Consider the following 25,832-nt stretch of genomic DNA (forward strand, 5'->3'; position numbering starts at 1 on the left):
AATTGCATATATCTAGTTGTGAAAAAATTTGCTTTCAAGTATCAAAGATCCTATTTGCGCAATATTTACTCGATTTTATAAATAGCCAATATTTACTTCATTTGAATTGATTTGACAGACTATTGCAAAAAGGCGGTCCATCTATAGACAGAAAGTGATTGAATGAATATATAATCGGCAGTAGTTTTCTTTCATTTGTGGATTTGGGAATGCAAAAATTGTTTAAAAACTGTTCTCAGGAGTGCAACTATATGGTTTTTCTGGTATGTACATTTCTGAGCTTCAAAATTTCTCATTTTGCTCAGGCAGCAAAAGATACTGCATCTTATGAGAAACTAACATGTCTGTGGTTTAGAAAGAAAATATTAGGTTACTTTGTCCCTGTAAACACACAAAGAAACAAAAATAATTATAACCTTTCAACATAGTAATGTCTTTTCTAATACCGTTAAGAAAGTCTTAAAACTGTTCTTCAAGAGCTGTCGAGTAGTGTCCCTAATGAAATCCCTCAAAGTTGATCTCCAAAGTCATAGTAGGTCCAAGATATCAGGTGCATTAATTTTAAGTATACCAGGGAGTCCAGCCCCTATTTTGGGGGTGTCTGAGAGCTACACCTAGAAATAAATATTGCAAAGACATTTTTACATATATAACAACCTTATACTTAGCCCGTGAGACTTGGTGATCTGTATAGAAAAACAGCTATGACAAAAAGCCACCTGAATGCAACTTCCCCTTTCAGTCCTGATTATTCTAGCTGATCCCTGGAGTTGCTCATTACCCTCAGGGAGCTAAAAATCTGTTTTGGCACCCTTTCCCCCAGGCTGTCCTTTATTCTTGTCACAAAGCTCCTTCCTCTATGAAAAACCATTCTGCATTTAAAAAAGCAGTTTCTGACATCCTTTCTGGTTGTCTGTTTGCATTTAGGATTTTTCATATTTCAGTCTCTTTGGTGGCACTCTGGACAGGGTTTATTAAAAGGCTTGGGCACAGTCCTTCTGACCAAGGTAGATGCGGTGCAAGTTTATACTTCCTTGGTGGTGATTTTCAGAGATCTTCCAGTTATTAAACAATCCACATTGATCCATACAATCATTAATATTATTTCCAAACAAACCAAACAATAGTGTTCAAGTTGTTCTGCTAGAGCCATCAATAAGCTGATAACAAGTTAAAAATAAAAGGTGCCTAAATTGTTCTGTTTGTACAAGAGTTACATCGTTTTGTTTAACTGACACTGTTTTCCAAAGCTGAATCTTATTTGGAATGCAGTCTAGAATATTTCAAATAGTTAAATAGGATTTTATTTCCAAAATCCCTTTTGTGTCCAGGTGTATTCCGATTGCATATATCTAGAAGTATCATTACTATAAATGCTATATAAACACTAAATATTGTCCTCAGGCCATTTATGGTCCAAATAGATGACACAAAGGGGAAAAGGATACTTAATGCCCATACTATATGAATACTCTCATTATTATTCCCTTGTGGATGGGGAAATAAGGAGTTGAAAAATAAGGTGAAATTTTACGTACCTGTTTAAAGTCTTCTAAAGTATTTGTTCTGTTTAGGTATTAATTTTGTGTGACAGAACTCTGGGGAATTAATGCATCAAATGCAAAGCACAAAAATACCATATAGTCCCACAAATATTTCTGCTAACAGACAGTCTGTTTCTGAAGAATACTTGTGCATCTTGTCATGTTAGAAGATGAAATACCAGAGGCCAAAGTAATAGAGAATATTCTTATGGCTTGGGAATAATATGATTATTTAATCTAATACACTAATAATTTTGAAAATAACAGAAAAATACAAGAAATCCAAAAGAAAATTATTTATAATTGGCTTGTTTAGAATGAGCGTGGTGAGATTGTATTACACTAAAATTGCCAAATACCCTTACAAACTTGCAGCGGAAAAAAAAAAAAAAAAAAATTTGTATAGAAAAGTGTAAATAAAATTAAGAATTTCAGATCTTTGCTTGGAGGTTTTTACTTCATTCTGACTGTTATAAGTTCCTTATCAATGAGGAGACACAGCTGAGATTGTGCAGAGATAAATTAAATTTCCCTGATTTTCATTGCTGAAGCATATTTGGAAATCCTGATGTACAACCAGCACTTGTAAGCAGAACAAGTTTTTGCTTACTCCTGTCAGTAGTCTCCCATACAGTTATTGTATATTTGTAAGAGATAAGAAGAATTGCCATTTTTAAACATCATTTTTGATGTCCTGAAAATGCTGACTGCCCGAGAATTTGGCTACTTCCTGAGATTATCTCAGAAAATGTCCTTTAAGCTGTACTGCAAAGTTGTACAGGCTGGCAACCTGAACCATAGTTCTAGTTTGCTATAAAGAAAAGGCTCTTCTAATGTCTTTCTGAATGTGTCGGATTAGCGTAAGCCCAGACATCCTTAAAGTAAGAGTTTAGAAGAAATCCAGCCTTGAAGTAATTCTGAGCAGGAATTTTAAATTAATCCATCTTTACTTAAAATTAAGTACTTTTAATTACTTCGAATTAACTAAATCAGTATTGTTGACTGAAGCTTGTTTTGATTCAGTCTTTGTACAGAATTATCCTTATACACAATGACACACACATGGAAGTTTTTTGTATCATTTTATTTTATTTCTCCTTCTTTAAGTATCTTCTACTTTTCCTTAACAGTCACTCCTATTCATAAAATGGTCAATCTGGTGCCCCATAGAATACATTTCGTCTGCACTGTCAATCTATTAGGAAACTGGCAGCAATAGGATTCATCTTGATTGGTATGGGTTTTTTTCGCACCTCCATATAAAATTCTCTAAAACACTTTCTGGAAAAGGAGAGACTTCAGGATGCAAACTTTCACAGTTGTTTAAGGGACATTGCAGCTGTGAATTATTTCTTTCCTTTGTACCTTTTGTTGTAAAATGAGAGTTAGTTATCCTAGGTTTAGCGTAAGACTTTTGATACCTTCCTCATATCTTGCCCTAACACAGACTCCCTTCCTGTCTGTGTAATTATAGTGAGCAGGAATATATGACAACTTTAGACAGGTGGCAGAGAATGTTATGCCTAATGCTATCTCCTTCTTGGGCTAGTATGGAGCCAGATGAGTCTCGCTTCCTGTGAACAGGAAATACAACAGAAAGCATTCACATCTTCTTAGTCCTCTCTTTAGTCCTTCCTGCTCAGGTCTGTCCTACCTTACTACAGTAGGAATGAAAACCTGTCCCAGCTTGTGCATGGTAGGCTTCAGCTGTGAGATGCTGTTAACTGAAGATTTTCTGATAGCCAAAATATTAGACAAATCCATCACAAGTGAAAACCTTTTTGCTATGCAGCTCACACACTGAACAAGTAAAAGCCACGGTCTAGATGGCAGTCAGGACTCTAGCAGAGTGCATGTGTGGTTACTCACATGTATGATTTGTCAATGTCTTTTATTGTACTGGACAGTGTACTGGTATGGGAAAAAATCATGCAGTTCACTTTTCTTGGCAGATAAACAATCTTTCTATAATGCAATATGTAAGCCATATGAATGTATGCTGTTTTGATTTCTGTGGAACCTCAGAAGCTATCTTCCTTAATGTACACAAGGATTTATTACTTATGAGCTTAATGAGCAGGCAAACAATAGTTTTACCTTGAAAAGCAGATTATATTTACTAAGAGTTTAAATTCTTCCCTGAGAAATAATCAGAAACACAGGAGCATTTCTTTTGCTTCCTTTGGAGGAAATGTTTTGAATGCTAGCATGTAAGCCATGGAGGAGGGATGTATTTCTCAGTATTTCCCTTGGGATTGTTTTGGCTGAAGAGCTTAGGCTGGTACTTCATGTTTTTGTAGACAGTGTTCAGAAATAGCTGCATAAAAGCTCATTTCATTCTGGTATATGGAAATAGATTTCAAATAACTGGTTAAAATGAGAGAAAATCTTTTGTAATTTAGACATCTGAGCAGCAATTTTTGTTCTCCTCAGTATAATGTCCTGGTACTTAATCATCAAGAATACATTACTATCCTTCAACTATACCAGTTTCCCCCCTTTAGTTTCTGCTTTTTGTTTTTCTGTCACAACTGTGAAAAATATGTAAGAACTCAAAGTGAGACTATAGGTAGTCTGTGATTTGGGCAATTAATTTCCTAGTTCTGGTTGCCTAGGTTGTGATTCTTAGTTCTGTATCACCTCATGTGTCAAACCACATTAGCAGATGTTTTAAACTCTAAGTATGTACCTAAGTGCTTTCCTGACACTTTTTCTCAAGTGTATTGCCTTCAAGACTGACACCTGTATTATTTAATCAATATTACAGTAAAGGAATACATTAATTGCAGAGAGAAAGCACTTCTGATAGCCTTAAGTTTGGACAGTTCCTTAAAGGTTCTTTAAAATTGAACCAAGAACTTTACCACAGTAATTTCTTATGTGTTTATTATGTGAACATGGAACTGAGGTGATGATCTTTATATGGTGGAGCAGTTCTGGAGGAGGTGGACTGCTCCATTTTAGATCACAGCTGCTTCTGTCTCTGTCAACAAGTGCCTGTCTTAACCTCTGAAATACTTTAGCCATTTTTATTTATTTTGCCTAAACTAATATTTGACCTAGATTTCAGACATGCTATACTGCAGTGACTGATGGTCATGAAAGAGTTTGGCTTGGTGAAACAAATCAAATGAAAACTTAAGGACAGATGTGATTTTCTCCATTTGAAACACTAAAATTTTAAATACCAGAGAAGAGAAAGAACTAAAAAAAATAGTAAAAACAACAACAAATATAACTGGCTGTAAGTAAAAATACAGACTACTTCAGAAGCAAATGTGAAAAAAAAAACATAAACCACTTTCAATGTAAAGCGTAATTAGTTTTTGAAATTGCTACATCAAACAGTTACTTAGTAGAAAGCAAGACCCCATGACACACAGTCCTTTTTCTCTGGTGTATGATGCTATTTAACAGATAGGTTATGACCGCTTCAATATATGTAAACTTTATTTTTCAGGCTTAGAAATAGCAAAAAAAAAGTTTCTTATGTTAAATGTTAATTGTTTGAAGTAGATTTATTAATTTTGATGTGTCAGTTATATTCCTGTTTGTTTATTAGGAAGTGTTGATCATAAATATCAGACTTCAAACTATATTTAAATATTAAACTATATATTGAACTTTATCTGGATTTATAGAAAATATTAGAACATAATGACATTTTTCTGGTGCTTTCCTGTTGATATCCGTGATTTGTAATAAAATCATCTGGGTTTTAATGATATTGCTGACTCCAATGCAAATGTTTTAATTTCAAGCTCTGTCCTTAACTAGGACAAAAATAATAGATAAAATGCAGTGGGACATCACTATTAGACATGCTTTTAAAAAAAACAATCTAAAAGCTGTATAGGAAGAAGTGAGAAAAGATTGGGGAACGGGATTAGAGGATGAACTCAATTCACAGGCTTATGCTAGTTAAGGGAATCAAGAAAAATATAGGGATAAAATCTTCTGCAGATATATAATATCATTCCAACCATAATTTGGTGATGCATAAAACCTTTGAAGTGGTCAGTTGTCTTTCACTGTTCTTCAGATAAATTTATTTCTTTTTAGAGTAAAATTTGAAACTGACTGAGAGAAAGAAAATGAACAGGTGTTTGGGTTTTTTTCTGGCTTCCATAGTAGAGTGTATTAAATATGTAACATTAGCTTCTAGTGTCCTAAAATACAAAGTACTTAATGATGTGAGCTTTTCCAGCTCACATTGTGGACCATAAATTTTAATTTAAAAATACTTTGTCCCAAAGTGATGCCTCTTTCAATAAAGTTACACTTAAAATTCCACATGCAGTTGTATTATTCTACAATTACCTAGTTTGGCCCACAAGATCCATCCCTGAATACATCTTTAAAGTGGCTTTTATCTTATATTCCCTTCTAGCTGGCATCTTATTCATTGAAATCTGTGTCATTTTTCTTCAAATTGTCTTACCGTTTGGTGAGCTGGCCAGAATTCCAAATTCAGAAAAATTTTGTGAGCACAAGAATTCCTCCCTTTCTGCAGGTACACAAAAGGCAAGGTAGGTAACTTTTCTGAATCCAAGGTCTTCAGAAGGATCTCTAGCTAAAAGCAGGACTAGCAGAGAAAAGATAAATATCTGGAAAATGTTAAGAGGCCTTCAGGAACTGAGCTGTAGAGGTAAATAAAAATATCTTAAATGTCAAATGGCTTGCTTTTTTTTTTTTTTCTTGCTGTCGAGTAGAAATAATAATGAATGTGACAGATCAACAGGGAGGCAAGAAAAAATGAGACCACCCTGATAAAAAGTCGTACTTAATTTAGTATTTCTGGGGAAGGGGAGTTTATGTGGTTGTCTGACTTCCACGGGGAGTTTTTGGTGCTATCAGCTTTCTTCTTTTCCTTTCTGAAATGGTTGTTCCACTATAGCATGGACAATTCCGTGTGTGTATGTGTGTGTGTATATATATATATATATATATATATAAAGGAAAATCTGCTGATTTCTAAATCCGATAATTGTCTTATCCAAGTTGACCTGTTCTAGCAGTATAGAAACAGTTTTCAGAACAACTAAGGCCAGCCGGATTGATTTTAAAAGCAGTAGAAACTGGGAATGCCTATGTGCTCTCATGTCAGCTTTTCTGTAACCATATTCACCAATCTCATTTTTTCAGTGCTCAGTTCTTCCCTAAAAGTTTTTAGAAGAACAGTATTTAGTAGCCCTAAATCTTGTTCCTTATTAGGGTGTATACTCAAGTGCCTGGCCGCATGCACTGTAAGCCTGTGGTGTGACCCACAGCACATGAACAGGAAAAAATGTATGTGTATATTTATATGCAGCTCACATAGAATCGTAGAATCATTGTGGCTGGAAAAGACATATCTTCTATATAGGCAAGAGGCCTGGTTGTTTCTGAATCTCCCATCCATGTCCATATGCAAGTCTGCATGTATTTTACAGTTGATGCAGGAAAAACAAACATGAGGTCTCAGCTCTGGCTTTGGGAATAGTTAACTCAGCCTGTTCCTGATGCCTCCTATTCCAAGCAACAATTTAGGAAGATGTAAGCTGTATTAGTAGGTCTGTGTGGTAGGTTAACCCTGGCCAAAATGCCAGGTGCCCACCAAAGCTGCTCTATCACTCCCCCTCCTTAACTGGACAGGGGAGAGAAAAAAAAAAAAATAACAACATGCTTGTGGGGTTGAGATAAGGACAGGGAGATCACTCAGCATTTACCGTCATGGGCAAAACAGACTCGACTTCAGAAAAATGTAATTTGTTACCAATTAACTCAGAGAGGAGTAATGAGAAATAAAACCAAATCTTAAAACACCTTCCCCCCACCCCTCTCTCCTTTCCCGGGCTTAACTTTGATCCCGATTTCTCTCCCTCCTTCCCCCAGCGGCACAGGAGGGGAAACAGGGAATGGGGGTTGGGGTCAGTTCATCACTCTGTTGTTTTCTGCCACTTCTTCCTCCTCAGGGGGAGGACTCCTCACACGTTTCCTCTGCTCCAATGTGGGGTCCCTCTCACAGGAGAAAGTCCTCCATGACTTCTCCAGCGTGAGTCTTCCCACAAGCTCAGTTCTTCATGAACTGATCCAACATGGGTCTCCTTCATGGTGTGCAGTCCTTCAGGAACCGACTGCTCCAGCGTGAGCCTCCCTCACGGGGTCTCTAGCAGCAAACCTGCTCCAGCGTGGGCCTCCCTCTCTCCACGGGCCACAGGTCCTGCCAGGAGCCTGCTCCGGTGCAGGCTTCCCACGGGGTCACAGCTTCCTTCAGGTATCCACCTACTCCAGCGTGGGGGCCCTCCACGGGGTGTAGGCAGCCATCTGCTCCACCGCCCGTGGGCTGCAGGGGGACAACCTGCCTCACCATGGTCTTCACCACAGGCCGCAGGGGAATCGCTACTCCGACGCCTGGAGCATCTCCTCCCCCTCCTTCTTCACTGACCTTGGTGTCTGCAGGATGTTTCTCTCCCATACTCTCACTCCTCTCACTCGCTGCAATTCCTGCTGCGCAACAACTTTTTCACTCTCTTAAATAAGTTGTCACAGAGGCGAAAAACGCTGTTGCTGATGAGCTCAGCCTTGGCCAGTGGTGGGTCCGTCTTAAAGCCGGCTGGCATTGGCTGTATCGGACATAGGGGAAACTTCTAGCAGCTTCATACAGAAGCCACCCCTGTAACCCCCCCCCGCTACCAAAACCCTGCCACGCAGACCCATTACAGTCTGATACCAGCAGCCAGCTGCTCTTAGCAATCATCTTTTCCATGGCCTCCTCCAAGATGTAAAGTACATCAGGTAAAGATAAAATATTGTAACTTTTAAGGCATTGCTGAGTATCATGTTCCTTTTTCATAGAATTTAATATATGTTATAGGAAGGAAAAGAGGGACTCCAACAAGTTGACTGGAATTTATTCTCTTCTTAGTTCTGTAAACATTGCAAACCACTTAAGCTTTACTTCCTTGATTTATAATAGCACTAAAATTCCTCAACAGAATTATTTTCCAGGAAATCACTGTAGATCACTTATTACTGTACATAATGTGCGTGCTATAGGTGTAACGTTTGACAAGAAAACTCATATTTCTAAATGCTTTGAGAGTGATGGTGGGATTAATTTTTTTAGCAGGTTAATTCAATATTTTTTTAAATGAAGCTGACATATAATTTGTACATAGTATTTCAATAGCATACACTGTTTATGTACTGTATCTACATACCACTGGAGCAATTTCCCTGATGCAGCATTCTTTTGTGGTGATTGAGCTGCTGTATCTTTCCTGCTGTATGATTTATTTTATTTTCTTAAATTTTTTTGCCCCTTAGGATTTGATACCAGCATTTTGCCAATTTGCAAAGACTCCCTTGGCTGGATGTTTAACAGGCTTGATACGAACTATGACCTGTTGTTGGACCAGTCAGAACTTGGAAGCATTTACCTTGACAAGAATGAGCCGTGCACCAGGGCGTTCTTCAATTCTTGTGACACGTACAAGGACAGTTTGATATCTAACAATGAGTGGTGCTACTGCTTCCAAAGACAGCAAGGTAAAAGATGAGAACAACCTGCATAGGTATATGACTGACCTTTTTGTCATGCTTTATCTTTTTTTAATGTACTAAGATGATTACAGTGAACTACAAGCTCCTAAATGCTGTACCATGAATTTGTGTTAAAGTTTTTGATCTATTGTGAATACCTAAAATGAAGTAAAACAAGAAAGCAAACAAATAACCCAAGCTAAATGGAAAGGCTTGCTAGAAATTCAAGGATTCTAAATAAAGTGGAAAACAGTGGCTAATGCTTTTACAGCAATATTGTTTCTCATACCAACTTCCAGTAAATATGCAGAGGAAAGACACCAAAGAAAGAACAAATTTACTTAAATTATTTCTTTCCCAATCTACTTTGCCTACAATATAAAATAAACTTTTTTTTTTTTGGTAAACTGGCATCTTAATGTTCTGTTTTTTGAGCCTGTTGAAATAACAGAATGAACATTATGGATTAAGTTATTTCCAGTCATTTGGACCTAAACCCAATTGGATTATACTGCCTAGATTAATTTTTTGTTAATGTCCTGATGTAATTTGGTTAAATAAATAAACACAACTTGTGTTATTTTCCTGAGGATCATATTTTAGATCTAGGTGAGACATCACATAAATTTTATAATCAAACCAGTTGTAATGAATCAAAGAATATACTCACTAAATATTGGCTGAAACTGGAGAGAGTTACCCCTTCGTTTTTCTTACTAACATGAGGGAGATTTTCAAAGGGATAAAAAGCAATCAGGGTCCAAATTTCTACTGCCAGTAGAGGAGATAAGACTGAGTTGGTGGAAAGTTTGCAAAGTCAGTTAATTTTTTTTTTGGAAAATTTTAATACCAGTTTTTAAATCTCACTTCTGCCTTTAAAGCTCTCATGATAAATTCCCATTAGCACTCAGCATCTATGGTTTGACTCTTGATCTCTGTGGAAATAAAAGATTTTTATCATGCCACATCTTCCAGTTGTAAATTGGAACAAAAATAAAGCTGTACTTCTGTAGATACATACTAAATAGCAGGCTTCTTTTCTCTAGTAACTTTGTAGTTAAAAAGTTAACATTTACTCTTTCAAAACAGTTTTATAGTAGAACAATATTTTGGCTTCTATTTTTATGAACGTGTATGTACTGCTAACAAAGTTAGTAAATGAAAAATAACCCATCCCAGAAGTAAAGTAGTTCTTAAAGTAAAGAACATGTTTTATTTGGTTGTCTTTAAAATTAAAAAAACAACGACCGCAACCATTTCAGCTTGATATATAGACACCCTAACTCTTTGGAGGGCAGTATAATTCTTTTCAATTATCAGAGAAAGTACAGCACATAACATGTGGTCCCAGAATATCCACATAGTATGGCCCAAGGTTCTTCTACCATTTGGCTCTTCTACTAATTTCATATGCATACAGCATAACCAGGGCATGAAGAAAGCACTTCTACGTATTAGTTTAAAGTAATTTTGCATGCTATAGCCTGTAAGTACTGTTTAAAATACTTGCTCAGTGTGCTGCTAGAAGCCAATGATAGTATCATAAAGACTGATCTAAACACTACTGAATTATATTAGTGGTATTAATGTACCTGAAGGCTGAAAATCTGAGATCCAGCTTTTGGTGACACTGATTCTCCCCATTGCAGAATTGAACATTATCAAGATTTTCTTCCCTTTTTACCAGTTTCCTCACTGTCTTGACCATGGTGTTGTGATAAGGTGCTGATTTAAAACAGATTAGATAGCTTTTGATGCCACAGTATGTTTGAGCATATAGTAAAAAAGGTGTATCCTCAACATTGTGAGTGAGGTGATATCTCAGTTTTGGCAATCCCTGCACATTATACACGCACTCCATCCCTCCAAATTAACACTGCCAACGAAAGTATTCTTCTCCTTTTTTGAAGGTGTAAGAAGAAAAAAGTCTTTTGTCACATCTTATTGTTAGCTCTTGCACAACGATCTGAGTCCTAATTCCCTAGTGTATTAGTGACCCACTGAATTCTCTGTTCATAATTTGCAGTGTTATGCTAAACCTTGTAATGTCTTCATGTTTGGTTATGTTTTACTTGATTGAACAATCTAAATTAGACCTTTAACTAGACCTTTGCTATTAATAGCAAAGAGATTGCTAAGTAGAGAAATTCAGTGGCTTCTTTCTGATTTTTACTAAAATAAGTTGATATTAACAGCATGCTTCGAGGCATGTAGATGGCTGTCTGTATCCATTGAGCTTAGTAGGTGCTTTCTGGGCAAATCTACAGTTTTACAGCACTGGTGTTGATTAACAGTGTTCAAAGTGAATACAAAATTTAGTCAACAATATGTATCATACTGGAATAGAAATTCCATTGTGCTTTTTAAAAATACCTACTATTTGCTTGAGTCATTATCTGAGAAGCCCTTTTGCTCTTGATCTTAGCTTCACAGTTCAAGATTGTCAGGATCAGACAAGTACTTGCAACTCTTCTTCATTCTTTCTGCTTGAGGTCTGTCGTGATGCATTACAGTACATTAGACCCATTACTGCACATTACTCACAACTTCTAGTCAATATAAGAAACTTCTTGCTCAAAAAAAGATGATCCTGAAGTAGCTGTCCTGCCTTCACTAATGCTTAAACACTTATGTATGGCTCAGTGATGCTTATCGCATTTTTTCTTGGCCTTATTCTGCTTTGAGTGTCTTTTAGTATTTCTGAGATACATCCAAGACACTATAATGCATTTCTGCAACACTTGAAGATCTGCACTTTGCCAGTGCTCTTTGCAAGTCTTCCTGTACACTTTGGTCGCTATTGCCCTCTAGTTTCAACTACAATTCATGCAAGTGCTTTCAGTGCCCATGTTCAGAACTTGTTTTCATAGTTGTTTGATGCATTTTTGGCTTACCTAAATGCTGAGGCACTTGCAGTGTTGGCCTCTTCATAGGTTCAATTTCTTTCTGCCAGTGCTTCATCATTATTACAGCCTTGGTTTTGTTGCATCACTGCTTCAGAGTAGGCAAGTACCCAGTTTTGCTGGGGATATTAATGCTTAGCACCTAAGTATTTCTTTACTGCAGGCCTCTACATGGATCTACTAGTCCACCACTCCTCTAGATGCCTTTTTCCTACAGGCTCTTCTGTCTGTCAAGGCTGGAAGACATCTTTATGACTTTAAAACTAATCTGTCTTACGGAAGAATTACAATTGTTGTGACTCAAAACGCACCTGGATACATTCCTGTGTGACCTACTCCAGGTGGTCCGGCTCTGGCAGGGGGGTTGGACTAGATGATCTTTCAAGGTCCTTTCCATCCCCTAACATTCTGTGATTCTGTGATTCATATTTGCTACATCAGTCTTTTCAGATTGCAGGACTTCGAATATGTTTATAGATGGTTCTAAAGGAAGGTGTAATGTCCCTTAACATGTAATTGAGGTCCCCAGAAAGATTTCTTGAAATGCAGTATTGATGCTTCAAATCCTTAAAGTTCAAGCCTCGGTTGTCCAAGAACAATTATAATACTTGACCCCAAGCACATGCAAGGCACAACATGGCAGCCTAATCTGCAGTTGACCATATACCGGAAGCTAAGGGCTCTGCCAAATATTATCTACTTGATAGATAGAAAATCACTGGTTTATAACTGAATAAGATGGAGAATCTAGAGTCTCACTGTGTGGGTAGCAGCTCCTTGAGACATGTCTGTTAAAAATTCTAGACATTCTTTGTCAAATATACTAGTTTTACTCCCATTGCTCTGTAAATGTGCCACTTTTTGGTAAATCAAAGCTTGATTGTAAGCCTTGCAGCACTTCGTGACACAACTGAATATTGATGACTCAAGGGCCAGTATTAATAACATAGGACACTCTGGTGTACACCAGTACTTTGAGCACTGAAGAACTATGGATGGCTGCTGTTAAGTAGTTCATGAATCACTCATAAAAATGCAGTGATATTGTCAGAAAGACAATTCCTGCCACATTTGTGGAAGTAGATTAAGGATGAAGATGATTAGGTCTCTTATTTGTATTCAGATTATCAGAAAGACTGATGTCAGATTAATTTCTATTTCAAAGAAAGCCGCTGCACTGGTTTTTGTAAAGGATTTTTTTTCTCCTTGGCTCAACACTCCTGAAAGTGGTCCAGTGGCACTGCTTTTTTTACTTAAATAAGTTCAGAAATCTAAAAGCAAGCTTTTCCAAACTCAGGAACTACCTGAAAAATAAAGAGGGAAGCATTATGGTTTGGGGAGAGAGGAGAAAGGATATGCTGTGGACGAAAAGGAGTTGGTTGAACTTCTAGCCTGCCATTCTCTTTGACAGTTTTAAGTACCAGAGTGATTTAGTATTGTTAAGAATTTTTGCTGCTTTTTTCCTGAGAAGCAAAGCTTAAGTGTGAATCTTGAAGGTCTAGCTTCTGAGAAGAAGAGAGTTTTGGGTAAGTAACCTTCTCATCTTGCCTTGTTACATTTTGGTTAGTGGTATTCCTCTTTGTAATTATACCACCAAAGATTTATAGCTGTAAATTAATTTTTTTTTCTTTAGACATAGTTCATCATTTTTACATTTCCACATGCTAATGCTCATGTGTGCAACTCAGTGTTTCTAATTTAGGATTTTTTTTCCAGAGAACAAAAATACATGTATTTTTCCTGTTTGACTAGTTCTTCTCCTTCAGCATATTTCCCATCTTCTTTGAAAGACAGCCGAATAGAATAGAGCCGAATAGAATAGAGCCATTTAGGTTGGAAAGGACCTTTAAGATCATAGAATACTGGGTTGGAAGGGAACTCAAGGATCATCTGGTCCAACCGAGAGCACAGAGTCCAACCGTTAACCTAACACTGCCAAATCTACCACAATCCTAGATCCTTCTAGCCTGTGGTACTTGTGTATAAATGACTATAATTTTTTAGATTACCAGTTAATCAGAAATACGAGTTGGTTAAGAAATAGTTGATACTCAATGTTGTACAATTAAAAGCTTAACTCTTTAATATCAGGAAAGACAGAAACTTTGGTTTTGAAAGGTAATTAACATCTCTGGCATAATAATAGTGAAGGGTGATCATCATCAAAGCACTTCATACAACAAGAAATTTAAAACTTTATATAGCCTTAGCACAAATACTCAGACACTAAATACTTAAAGCCCAATACCCACTTGATACCAAGTCCCAGTGGTTTTCAAGAGCACACAGAGAAAAATTGCTTGGTTGTCTGGAAAGACATCTCTTGAAAACTTGTTCTGACATTAAGACTCCTGTGAACAGTATTTTAAAAGTAGAGCCTACTTTTAAGGCCTTCACTCTAAAGAGAATCATTATAGATTTAGTGTGAAAACCTAGCACACCGGAGTCGAGGCCACTCTAAATGTTTATAAGCTTCTTTAAATGTATGGGGTATGTAAATAGCATTCAGAATGTTAAGTCTAAATTTACTCTGTCAGATAAGAGCTCATGAATAATACCAAAGGCCTATTGGTATATCTAGGCTATGCCAGCCAAGAGGCTCTGTGTTCACCAGAAATATATTTTTCATCCCCAGTGCATCTAGGCATTTGTCATCAGAGTTTGAGCATTTCCACAAGAAAGGCATCTCCATGTATTACAATGTTTTCTTGCCGTTCCCACACTCCTTTTTGCAGCTTGTGCTTCTCTCGGCTGGCTAAAAGGGTGAGCACTCTTGTGTTCCCTTAGGAGGAATTCTTGGACTATCACCACTCAAGTGATTTTTGCCTACCCGTTGTGTACACAGTGACTGGGTTCTGGTCTTAAGTGTGTGCTTCATCAATAAGCTAGGCCAGTCTTACTTATCTTTAAACTAGCTCAGAAAATTTTTTTCTGTTTGCATGGAAAAAAAGTAGTTTTACTGTATTTCGGAAGGGAGCCTTGAGTTAATTGCGTGGCAAACATGTATTCTAAATAATAAAGCCTGCTAAAATGGAAAATGCATTTAATATTCATAGAATGTGAGATTTTAGTGAGGTGTTATCAGAATATTGTCTGAGAGTGGTATAAGCTAAAGACACATGTGAGTAAACTCACTAATATTGCTACTGATTCAGAATAAGAAATGCCTTTGTGCTAATAGTCTGATGTAGCATGCAATATCAGCGTTCACCAATTAGTACTTTTCTGCCTTTGGTTCTTTCACAGTAACGTATACACATTCAGGTCTTGTTTCCTTCCCATTCATGAGGCATACTGTGACTTGCTTTCATAGATAGTAGAAAAGGAAATGATCCGGAACTGGAATAAGCTATAACTCTGAAGAATGGAAAACTCAATTTTAATACCTTCTTCCTCTTAGAGCCACCTAAATTTTGGCCACTGTTTTTAACTTAGTTTGCTGGACATGGAGCTTTGCACCCGTAGGATTCAGTCTTAAATTGTTGCAATAGAATCACCATCTTACAGACTTCAGTGGAGAAAATTCTTATCTTCTTAGTGTAGTACATGAAATACAAAACTTGAACATGACTTCTAACAAAGACAAAAGGGAAAGAATTAGAAGAGCCATCCTGCTTCTAAGCAATACATGAGGCAAGCTTCTCGCTCACACTCCTGATTTCTGTAAAATAGGGTGTGATAGAGTTAGTGTTTTGGTCTAGCATTCCTCGGTCCTCCAAACTAGTGACTAGATGCTTACTTACAGCTGTGTTAACTGGGCATGGCCTTCTGCGCAAATCCGTGGTGGTGCTCTAAGTCATAAATCTGGAGCTGTAGCAATGTGCAGTATTTTTTTTATTTCAGAGCTTAGAACATGACTACTAATGCAGGATGTATGTGTTGTTTCTTAAGATCAGTAGAGTGACCTTAGAACATAGTAAACTGTGAAAATTTAGTCATATGCACTTTTTCCTAGATACAGTGTAATCTGTTTAACGTTTTTTTATGTCATTTTAGACCCACCTTGCCAGACAGAACTCAGCAACATTCAGAAGCAGCAAGGAGGAAAGAAGCTCCTAGGTGAGCCATAGATCATTTTTTTGAAGGTTTTATTGCTTACATAAATAATCCTAGTGAAACAGCTACATAAAATCAATATTAATCCAACAGAGATAGACCACAGTAAATTCCAGCAACAAAATTTATGAAATATTTGAAAGCTATTAAACTTAGTTTTATTACCTTACCTACCAAAAGATATTACATCTGTTTTATTACCCTAATAGAAGGTATGTTTTTACAGTTATAGAGGGAACAGTCTAAGGCACTCCTAAATTAGCATCTCTGCTGATCCTTTACCTGTAATATTCTTTAAGTAATTGAAATCTTTGTGTGTCAGTTTTTACAATATCAATATTACTGAAATGTAAAATCTTCATTTTACTGTTAGCTACTGTATAAAAGCTGCAATAAAAGGCTTGGCCCAAAGTAGTCAAAACTGTATTTCAGCTAAGGAGGGTTTCTAACAACAACTATACACTTCCAAGTGCTTTCATGTGAATGTTTTGTTCATTGTGGTTTGTCCACATTTTATGTTTCTTTCAAAAAAGTCTGCATTCGTTCCAAATGAAAAACAGTGGGTTATTCAGCCTTAAGCTAGTCACTGCCTCACAAAATGAGTCCCTGACTGTGTCTTTTGTACTCTTGGTGGGGAACCTTTTTGGCTTAGAGCCTGGTTTGCCTAGGTATTTTGCATGTAAATGCAAGTTTAACATTCTTTTTTTTGCATTTATTGTTGATAAAATTGGTGTGTCACAGTACATTTGTCTTCTGTGGTGGAGTAATTAAATATTAGTAGGGAACTAAATGGATTGTAAAATATATTTTGAATGAAAATAGCTCCTAAGCCTTGTAGCAGATAGCTTGCTAGTCCAGGAAGTCTGGCCTTTATTATTCAGACTTGTTTGTACTCCCCAGATTGTAGAACATCCCATTCCATGTTGGGTGCTACATTTGAGCCTTTTCCCCAGAACACAGCAAAGATCTTGACTGAGACATTCATGGAGTAAGGAATATGAGTCACAGGATCAATGAAAAATTTAATGGCAGATTCATCACTTTATTTCTTGAAAACAGTCCAAGACTGATATGTGTTATTTTCCCTCCCACGTTTGATATATTCAGTGACTTTCTGCTTAACTGAATCTAGTAATAGCAAACCAGTCAGTGTAGAGTCTGGAATGAGAAACCAGCAAAAGATAGTTACTTTCTGCTATAATTGTTACCTTGGCCAAGAGGCAGTTTTTAATATTCTTACTTAATATTTGTATATCACAGGGCAGTACATCCCCTTATGTGATGAAGATGGGTATTACAAACCAAGTCAGTGCCATGGAAGCATAGGGCAGTGCTGGTGTGTTGACAGATACGGTAATGAGGTGACAGGATCCAGAACAAATGGTGCAGCAGAATGCGGTAAGTTAAGAACCCTTTGTGGCATTTGGTTTAGAGGTGTTATTCCCTTTGATTATCAACCAGATTAAATTTCTTCAGTAACAACAGATGTGGGACCCAACTACATGGATTTTGAAACAAAAAATAACAAATTATACTTTGTTATTACTTCATTATTTTTTGCAACTCCTATCACTGTGTCAGCTATTAATAGACCTCATGTATGTACTTGGCATAGTGTATATAAACCTAGAGAAAATTAATTATCTAGAGCAGCATTAGACAAGCCCCAAAATGCTTGATGAAATCCCTTTGGGTAATCAGCATGCTACTGAATTCAATTTGACGTTTTTTTTCAGTTTGTGTTTGAGGGAATTGCCAAAAGTTCCTAGCACACTAAATCTTCCCATATTTTTCCCTTCCCTGCAGAACTGTGCAAGTTCTTCCGCTAATTCCTGTCAATTTTATTTGATGCTCCAGGTATAAAAAATGGCAATAAAATATTTTCCTTTAAAAAAAAAAAAAAAAAAAGTCTTGCATTACTTCTTTCCACTTCTTTAGCAACAAAAGAACATAGCAGAAACAAAGGGTAAATTTAACACAATATTTGACATGCAAGCTCAGGCCTTTTGTCCATCTAATCCAGGATCATTTCTAGATAAATGGACAGTTCTAGATAGTTCAAGGTAATATGTAAGAGCTGAAAAAGGGACAGTGTATATTATCAGTAGTCCTTATTGTCATCTGTAAGTTTGACTTAAATCTTTTTCAGTTCTTCCTGGCAGTTGTTCTACAAATCCATAAAATGTTTCTCCTTTTGTTAACATCCTGAAATCAATCCCTATTGAAGTGGTTTTCCTTTAAGACAAAAGAATTTTGTGGGTTTTATGTTTTAGTTCTATGTTTTATTTCACACTGTGTAGCTTAAAATAAGTAAAAAATAAATAAAAAATATTCTGGTGTGCCTTTGGTATGCTTACGTATATTATACTATAAGTATGTAGTGTATCTTGTTTGTCTTTTCTATAACTGTCATACCTTTCTAGCTATTGATTTAGAGACTTCAGGTGATTTTGCCTCTGGCGATTTCCATGAATGGACAGATGATGAAGATGATGCAGATGAAATAATGAATGATGAAGATGAAATGGAAGATGATGACGAAGATGAAGGAGATGATGATGTTGATGATGACGATGATCATGATGGATATATTTGATGATATTAGGGGGTCCATGAATTGTACCTTTCTAAAATTCACAAGATGACATTTCATAAAATCCCTTTGCTCTCCAAGATCAAAAGGATTCTAACAAACGTGTATATTTTGTATGATTATTTCAAACATTGCGGCTGGAGTCATAGACTTTTTTGTTTAAATAAGAATAATTATATTATGTGCTTTTGAGTTTTTAAATGCCTTTGTGCTGAAGAAAATACATTGGAATTCTAGCCTGAAGAAAGAAATGTTATGTGCTACTGAAAATATAAATGTGCAAAACACACTATAAAGACAACCAGTCTCTTTAAAACTCCAGTGAAAAGATATTTGCCCTTACTTGGAACTGTGCATGTCCTTTTCAGAACACATATTGTAACTTACCTTCAGTTCTGTCAGTGTTTTAGGCCCTGCAGGCTTTGCAAATTGTCGATTTAATAAATCAAAAATGTATTACAGAAGAAACACTTTGGTGCACGAGTAGCATCTCACCAGCCTTTAATTAACCAAAGGTATGGAGAAAAATTATGGGGGGAGGGGGGAGGAATAAAGCAAAGTCCTTTGTGTTTGCATTTGTAGTTATGTTTTTTATTAGGAAATGGCTAGGTCATTGAAAGGATTTTTGAAAAGCAGTAGCATGAACAAGCACCAATTCTGTAATTCTTAAGTTTTCTTGTCCTTCCTTAATTATTTTTCTTTCATATCAAGGTCATATAGGCTTTATCATCATTTACTCAAACATTTCTTCACCCTTTTTTGTTTCTCTGTATTTCTCTCTAATCAGATTAGCATAAAATATTTTACATGGGGAAAAAAATTGCTTAAAATTATATTACCTTTATACATGACTATATTTCAGAGTATTGGCACTTGCCCCAAGGTAGTTTTTAATAAATGTATAATGATACTTTTTATTTTCTTAATTCAGGAAATAGTTTTGCATCTTTATCTTAATTCATGTTTTCTGTTACTAGTGCAGAAACTTAGAGAACGTATTGTAAAGGTGCCTTGCAAAATAGAAATAGAGAGGTTTTAGCATGCATACCAGTATAGGATGTTAGGCTATAGCTAAGCACACCCAGTTACCAAATTAATACCAGTATAGGTACTGCTGCTGGAATGAAGAAAATGGGTTATTTTAATTTCTTTTTCCTATTGTTATGTAATTACCATGTGGACTAGATTATAATTATTGTGTAGAGTAGCACTTAAGATTTGACTGTAGAGAAAATTACTTTAATCACTGTATTTATGTTAGCGTGATAATTAATTGTGTAGACATTCTGGGACTCCACCATCTTTGTTCATATCATATCTATTGCTTTCTGCCCACAATAAAATTGATGTGACCTGTATAATGTAATAGTACAGGTTGTATAATTTCAAGATTGGATCACTGGTTTCCCATCGTTAATTAAAAGGAAAATAAGTTTCTTACTTGAATTAATTTCTACACATTAAATACTAAATTTAATGTTTATTCTATGTAATATTGAAAAGTATAATGCATTTTCTTTTCTACTGTTTCTGTATAGTTTACAAAATAAAGACTCTTGTAACCAACCTTTGGCCAGTATAGCCCATCATTTTGACTCTTTACATAGTTTGAAATTTTGAAACATGAAGAATTCTTGTTTCAGATACATTTCACCCATTAAAATATGTATTTATTTGTATAAAGCCATTTATTAATGTTTTGTTTCCAGTGAAGAAATTTTGACTAAGGCAGAACCCATAGGGAGCTTTTATTTTTCTGTATTTTCCTCTGAATTTTCTATAGCTTTGTTGTGTACTTTTATGACATTGTCTTCATTACATAGTAAAGAGAGAGAGAAATATTTCTTTTCAATCTCTGTCATAATTTGTGGGGCACAGTTGTATTATTTTCTTAAATAAAAGTAGTGAAGAGTTTACCATTCCAATATAGTGGAATTTTATCAGAGAACAGTTTCTTATGGCTGAAATAAACTGATATATAAATTGATTTTAAATAAAGAACCTGAAGAAAAAAATGTTGTCGTTATTGGCTGATGTAGCAAGTACTCTTGTGTTTTGGGGTTTTTTTTAATCATGTGACAAATGGTCATTATATGACAGCCTAAACATGTATTTCATTAAAACTTGTCATATTAGGAAAATTAAAGTATGGAAAGAGAATTCATTATGTGTTTAGCCTAGTGGGATTACAGTATGAAAACCATTCTAAAATGAACTCTCATGCAGAAGAGCACGAAAGAAGTTTATATTCTTTCTTCCCTGAAGATTCCCCACTGAACTGGAAGTGGAGGGAGTATGCATGGATTTAAATCCCTGAATATCAAAAGCTACCTATCATAAAGTTAGAAGTAAGTCAAGATAGCTAAATTTACTAAAGAACAGTGACAATGGAGTTTCGGGGTCATTGTCGAGAATTTTTGTGGTTGAAAAATAACAGCAACAACCAACAGTTGAATTGTTTCTCATTCATGAGGAAAAGCCAGAGAAGAGCTTGATATGTGAGACTCCTTTGAAAACATCCTTTATTTTTTTTTAAAAAAAGGTAAATTTTTCTATGTATTAATATTATGGTGTTGATTTGCTTTCATGAAGCCAAATGATCTGGAAACTACTCCACTACAGCATTAAAGAAATTCATGAAATCAGGAGCAGGTAGAACAAATAAAAGCAAAGGCTGATAATATAGCATCATGAAATAATGAAACCATTCAGAAGTTTTTTCCTTCTTTCCATCATAGCCAAAAATTTGCACAGAGGTGTGTCCTCATCAGTACAGTCAGGCAGAAAGCAGTAGGAAGCCCTTCATTTTAAAACTTCAGTATTTTTACAGTTATTTATTGTTTTTTCTTGATCTTATAATTGTGCACATGTAAATGTACTTACAAATATGCAAAGATACTGATACAAATTTGGAGATTATCAGATACAGTGATTAATCCTTGTGCTTTTCTGAGAATGTGTGGAATTATAATTGTCAGATTCATTGAAAAGTAAGGAATACCAAATGCAATGAAATCAGTTATTACATAGTCTTCAGAGGGAATATTTCAGGTCAAGCCACATAGATATACTTAGTTTAAAAGGGAAAGAATTTGCATCATTGGATTAGTTGTACAAAAATTGGTTTATTGTACAAGACTGAGGAGGATGGAATATAATGACAATAAGAAATTTTTTGCTTGTTTTGTGCATGTGGACAAGAACTGGATTTCTTTTATTATTATTAAAAAATCCAGTGCCCAGGTGGAATAATAGAAGTTTATCAGAAGGTGGATTAATATTATGCTTCATAGGAAATTTAAAAAAAATAATTGTATTTACAGGGTTTCATTAGAACAGTGTATATATTTCTAATTACAAAAAGCATTTAAAAATTGGATTTAAATAGAGCTGTGGCAGCACAGATTTATTTGAAATACAGTAATCCTTTTTACTGTTTATCTACTAATCTAAATATATTAGTAGCAAATCACTCACAATTTTATTTCAGTTAGTTCAGTGGACACTAGGTAGTTTTGTCACCAAGTTTCTGTTTGAAGAAACAGATCAGGATAAACCTGAAGAACAACATAATGGATTGGAAGAATCCCCAACTTAACCAGTTTTCGCTGGGTAAGTAATTAAAATGAAAATATCAACAGTTTTAAAAAAAACTCAATCCTCTCCTGAAGGCAAGTACCATGTTGGACATGATGCAGTAGTAGGGTGACCCTTTGTCATAAGCAGATCTCCACTGACACGGTGTCATTGTACTCATTGTACAGGACAGGTGCAGTTTGCTAACATGTTAATTCATCCAGTGAAATGGCTTTCTGAAGTTAAGGAACCAGAGCAAGAATGGGAAATAGAGTTGCCTGGCCTAAAAGATGACACCTCTGTTTGAACTTTTTGTTGTTTTAGATGCTAATTGAACCAAATCCTGAAAAAAAAAAAGGCTACTGCGCAGTATCTGTCTGTGCTCTTGAAGGTGAGTTTTACAAGTGAAATGTGCATGCTTAGTTTTAAAAAGAATCTCCATGCTATAACATTGGTAATAACACAGAGCATTAGACATCTCTTCACCAACTTTCCATATAATCCCATAGAAAAATTTGATTAAAACTTCAGACAAGGCTATCCACAAAACTCGTGCATATGCCTGTAATAATTTTTTCCAAGATGGCCGAAATTCATCAGTTAAAACCAAGATGGACAGAGAGGTGTCCTGTTGTCCCTCTCTGCTCATAGCATTCACAGCTGCTCTGTAAACTCGTAGAACACTCTGCAGTCTGCTGAATTAAAAAAAAATTATGAATACACATCACTCCAACTGGGGTCATTATACTGCTTATCAGGCAAGTGCAGTTTTGAAAGAGCTGCCTATACCAGCACAAGGCACCGAGGGTGTGCTCTATGGGTCTTGCTGTTACCATCAGATACCCAGTTTTTTGAAAACTTTAAGTCCTTTCCCTTTTCATAGTTTATTTAGCTTACAGGCTTATATATGGATGCGTTTTGGTGAGGTTATGCTGTCCAATGGACCTTAGTCTCTGTGAAGAAGAGGAGATCGGATCTCTAGTTCTGTAACTGTAATGCTTCTGACTGATTTCTGTGTGCCTGTGGGGGCGGGGGGGGGCACACCAAGTTTTAACGAGTTTGGGGTGTTTGAACAGAGTAGTGATTAACAAATTACTTTATTGATTTCTCTTGAAAGCTAGCAAAGATTACTGAAGTTTTCCTCTTCTTTCAAAAAAAAAAAAAACCACAAACCCCACCAAAAAAAACAGCAATGGTAATCTATAGTAAGAGTCTTTGCTCATGGGAAGATAATTTTGTTAGTCAAAAAAAAGTAATGCTCTAAGTAAGGCAAGTGCAAAGGAAAGGAAGGCAGGAGAAAAATTGGAATGAGACAGAGTTGGGGCAGCATCTGTCTGAGTAGTTGACTGATCCTATTACTGAATAAAAAAGTGTGGGGATTCTAAGTTCATTGCTCATGCTGTTCTTTTGCTTCATAATGTACACACACACATGTTTTTGCTAGGCTATGTAGCTTTACAGCATATAATTAGTATCAGAAATCGCGTACGAGTGCTGAGACAAGTTCAGGTCCCATAATGGTATCGTGGCACAAAGCATCTGTAGGAATTGCACCATCGACCAGCCTAGAAACTGAGGATGTGTTACTAGCACATTAAAGAGTTCCTTAGAAGACGTAGTTTATAGCAGGTGTTTGCCCAGATGTAATCTAGTACATCCATTACAAATACTTGCCTGGCTCAGTACAGGGAATTGTCCAGAGTTATTGTTTCTATAAAAGTAATTTACTTGGATTCTGATGTAAAAGTGGAATAATGCCATTGGAAGTTGTATATCTTGTCCATTAAGATAGCTTGATTTTTATGTAGTAGAAATTGCATTACTATTTTGTCTCTCTGCATGGTAACTTTCATTTGAATTGGCAGTACTGGTTGAAAAAAAACATTGCTGTCTCTGTAAATTTCCTGTATTAGTTTTGTAAAGATAAAGGAAATGTTATTGCTGACACAAGGTATGTCTTAAGGCCAAACAGGTAATGAGTAGATCCCCAAATTTACAGTTTATTACTCCTATGATTTATAGATCTGACTTACACCATAATCACTAGCTGCCTGGTTAACTGTTCTCTGGCCATATTAGATCTCAGTTATATTAGATTTCAGTTACTATGAGAAAGTGAGTGAAAGAATCTCTTTTTTCCGCCTTTCAAGTCTGTAATACATGTCTTTTAATGTCAATTAGAGGTCAATTTATCTTAAATTCTCTCCCACTCTACTGCTTCTTGAATATCACTACATAACAGTGGATAATAAGGCCTATTAATCTTCAACAGCAGGAATAAAATTGCATAAAATTCCTATTATTTGCTGCTGTGCAGGGTTAGGTCTTTTTCTTTCTATGTGCAGACAGGAACATTGCCATGCAGCCCCCCTCTCTCTCCTTTGACACAACAAAGTGAATGTCACTATCGTGAGCAGCACAGGATTTCAGAAACCTCTGCTGCCTGGCACGTGTCATTGCTGCGTTATCCTTCCCTGTGCTCCTGTGCAGCTGATGTAACTGTGTTGAGACCTGACCACAGAGGGATCAGGTCTGCCACAGAGTAAAGGTTTGCTGAAGGGGAATTTCATAAGTCTAAGGGCTTTATGGTAGTGCTGCTGCTGCTTCCCTGGGCATGATGGAAGAAAAGGGAACACTTTTCCCTTTTGGCATAGTGAGGTTATGAAAACTGGATAGTCCCACAACAGTGGCCTCTTTGGGTTCTGTACTTTATCTTCATAAAAGACACTTGCTTAATCAGGTGTGTCAACTTTTTATTTCTCCTGGCTGGACTATAAGCACAGAACAGTTAGCTGCTTTTCCCTACTGTTTTATCTACCTCAGACAAATGTGCTTCTGAGGTTTCTAATTTTTCTTTCTAATTTAACTTTTAAAGTGTTCTTGTTTCAGCTGTTGCTAGAAAAATAAAGAAATGATAGCAAAGAGAAGAGAAACCAAAGCAGAAATCTAAAAAATATAGTAAACTACTGAGATGGAGTTATGAAAAATAGTAACCTAGTGAAAGAAAGCCCCACACTGCTCTTGCTCCCCCTGCTTTTTCTAAAGGCTCTGTTAGTCTTGTGATCTTTATTTGTATCAGTCTGCAGACAACACTATATCCCATAGTTCTGGGATTATACCTGCTCATGGAGCAAATAGCTGTAAATTGCCAAAGCTACATTTTTCATGGAGAGAGATTCCAGTCACTCTCCCTCGTGATGGAAGAAATTATACTGCAGCATTTACACAATAAAAGCCGAAAGGTGCCATTTTCCTTCAGCATAGCATCTTTTTGTGATAAAAATACTTCAAAAAATAGCCACATGTTGAGAGTTATGAATTGTAATCACTGTCTTAAACCTAATTATCACTTCCCTTTTTTTTTTCATGTTAAGAATTGTGATGTTAGAGCATGTCAGGTACTTTACTTAGAAAGCAATGGCTTATGATAATTTCCTTTAGTTGAATCTAGGAAACAAAAACGTTGATATTTTAGATGATCATAGAATCATAGAATGGTTTGGGTTGGAAGGGACCTTTAAAGGTCATCTAGTGTAAGTTCTCTGCAGTAAGCAGGGACATCTTTAGCTGCATCAGGTTGCTCAGAGCCCCGTCCAACCTGGCCTTTAATGTTTCCAGGGATGGGGCTTCTACCAC

General features: G+C 36.2%; 1 protein-coding gene across 5 annotated transcripts in view; it reads left to right on the forward strand.

Annotated features, from left to right (window-relative positions):
• The window catches only part of SPOCK3 (SPARC (osteonectin), cwcv and kazal like domains proteoglycan 3), a 213,243-nt gene extending 194,620 nt beyond the window's left edge, over positions 1-18,623 (forward strand). For all 5 annotated transcript variants that reach the window (XM_086463943.1, XM_086463944.1, XM_086463945.1 and 2 more), the window contains 4 exons: positions 8,853-9,074; positions 15,968-16,030; positions 17,288-17,425; positions 18,451-18,623. In XM_086463943.1, the coding sequence (XP_086320069.1) occupies positions 8,853-9,074; positions 15,968-16,030; positions 17,288-17,425; positions 18,451-18,623 (596 nt within the window). The remainder of the gene's footprint in view (positions 1-8,852; positions 9,075-15,967; positions 16,031-17,287; positions 17,426-18,450) is intronic.
• The last annotated feature ends 7,209 nt before the right edge of the window (positions 18,624-25,832 follow it).

The sequence above is a fragment of the Leptosomus discolor genome, chromosome 4, assembly GCF_034619465.1.
Source record: "Leptosomus discolor isolate bLepDis1 chromosome 4, bLepDis1.hap2, whole genome shotgun sequence".
Taxonomy (NCBI): domain Eukaryota; kingdom Metazoa; phylum Chordata; class Aves; order Leptosomiformes; family Leptosomidae; genus Leptosomus; species Leptosomus discolor.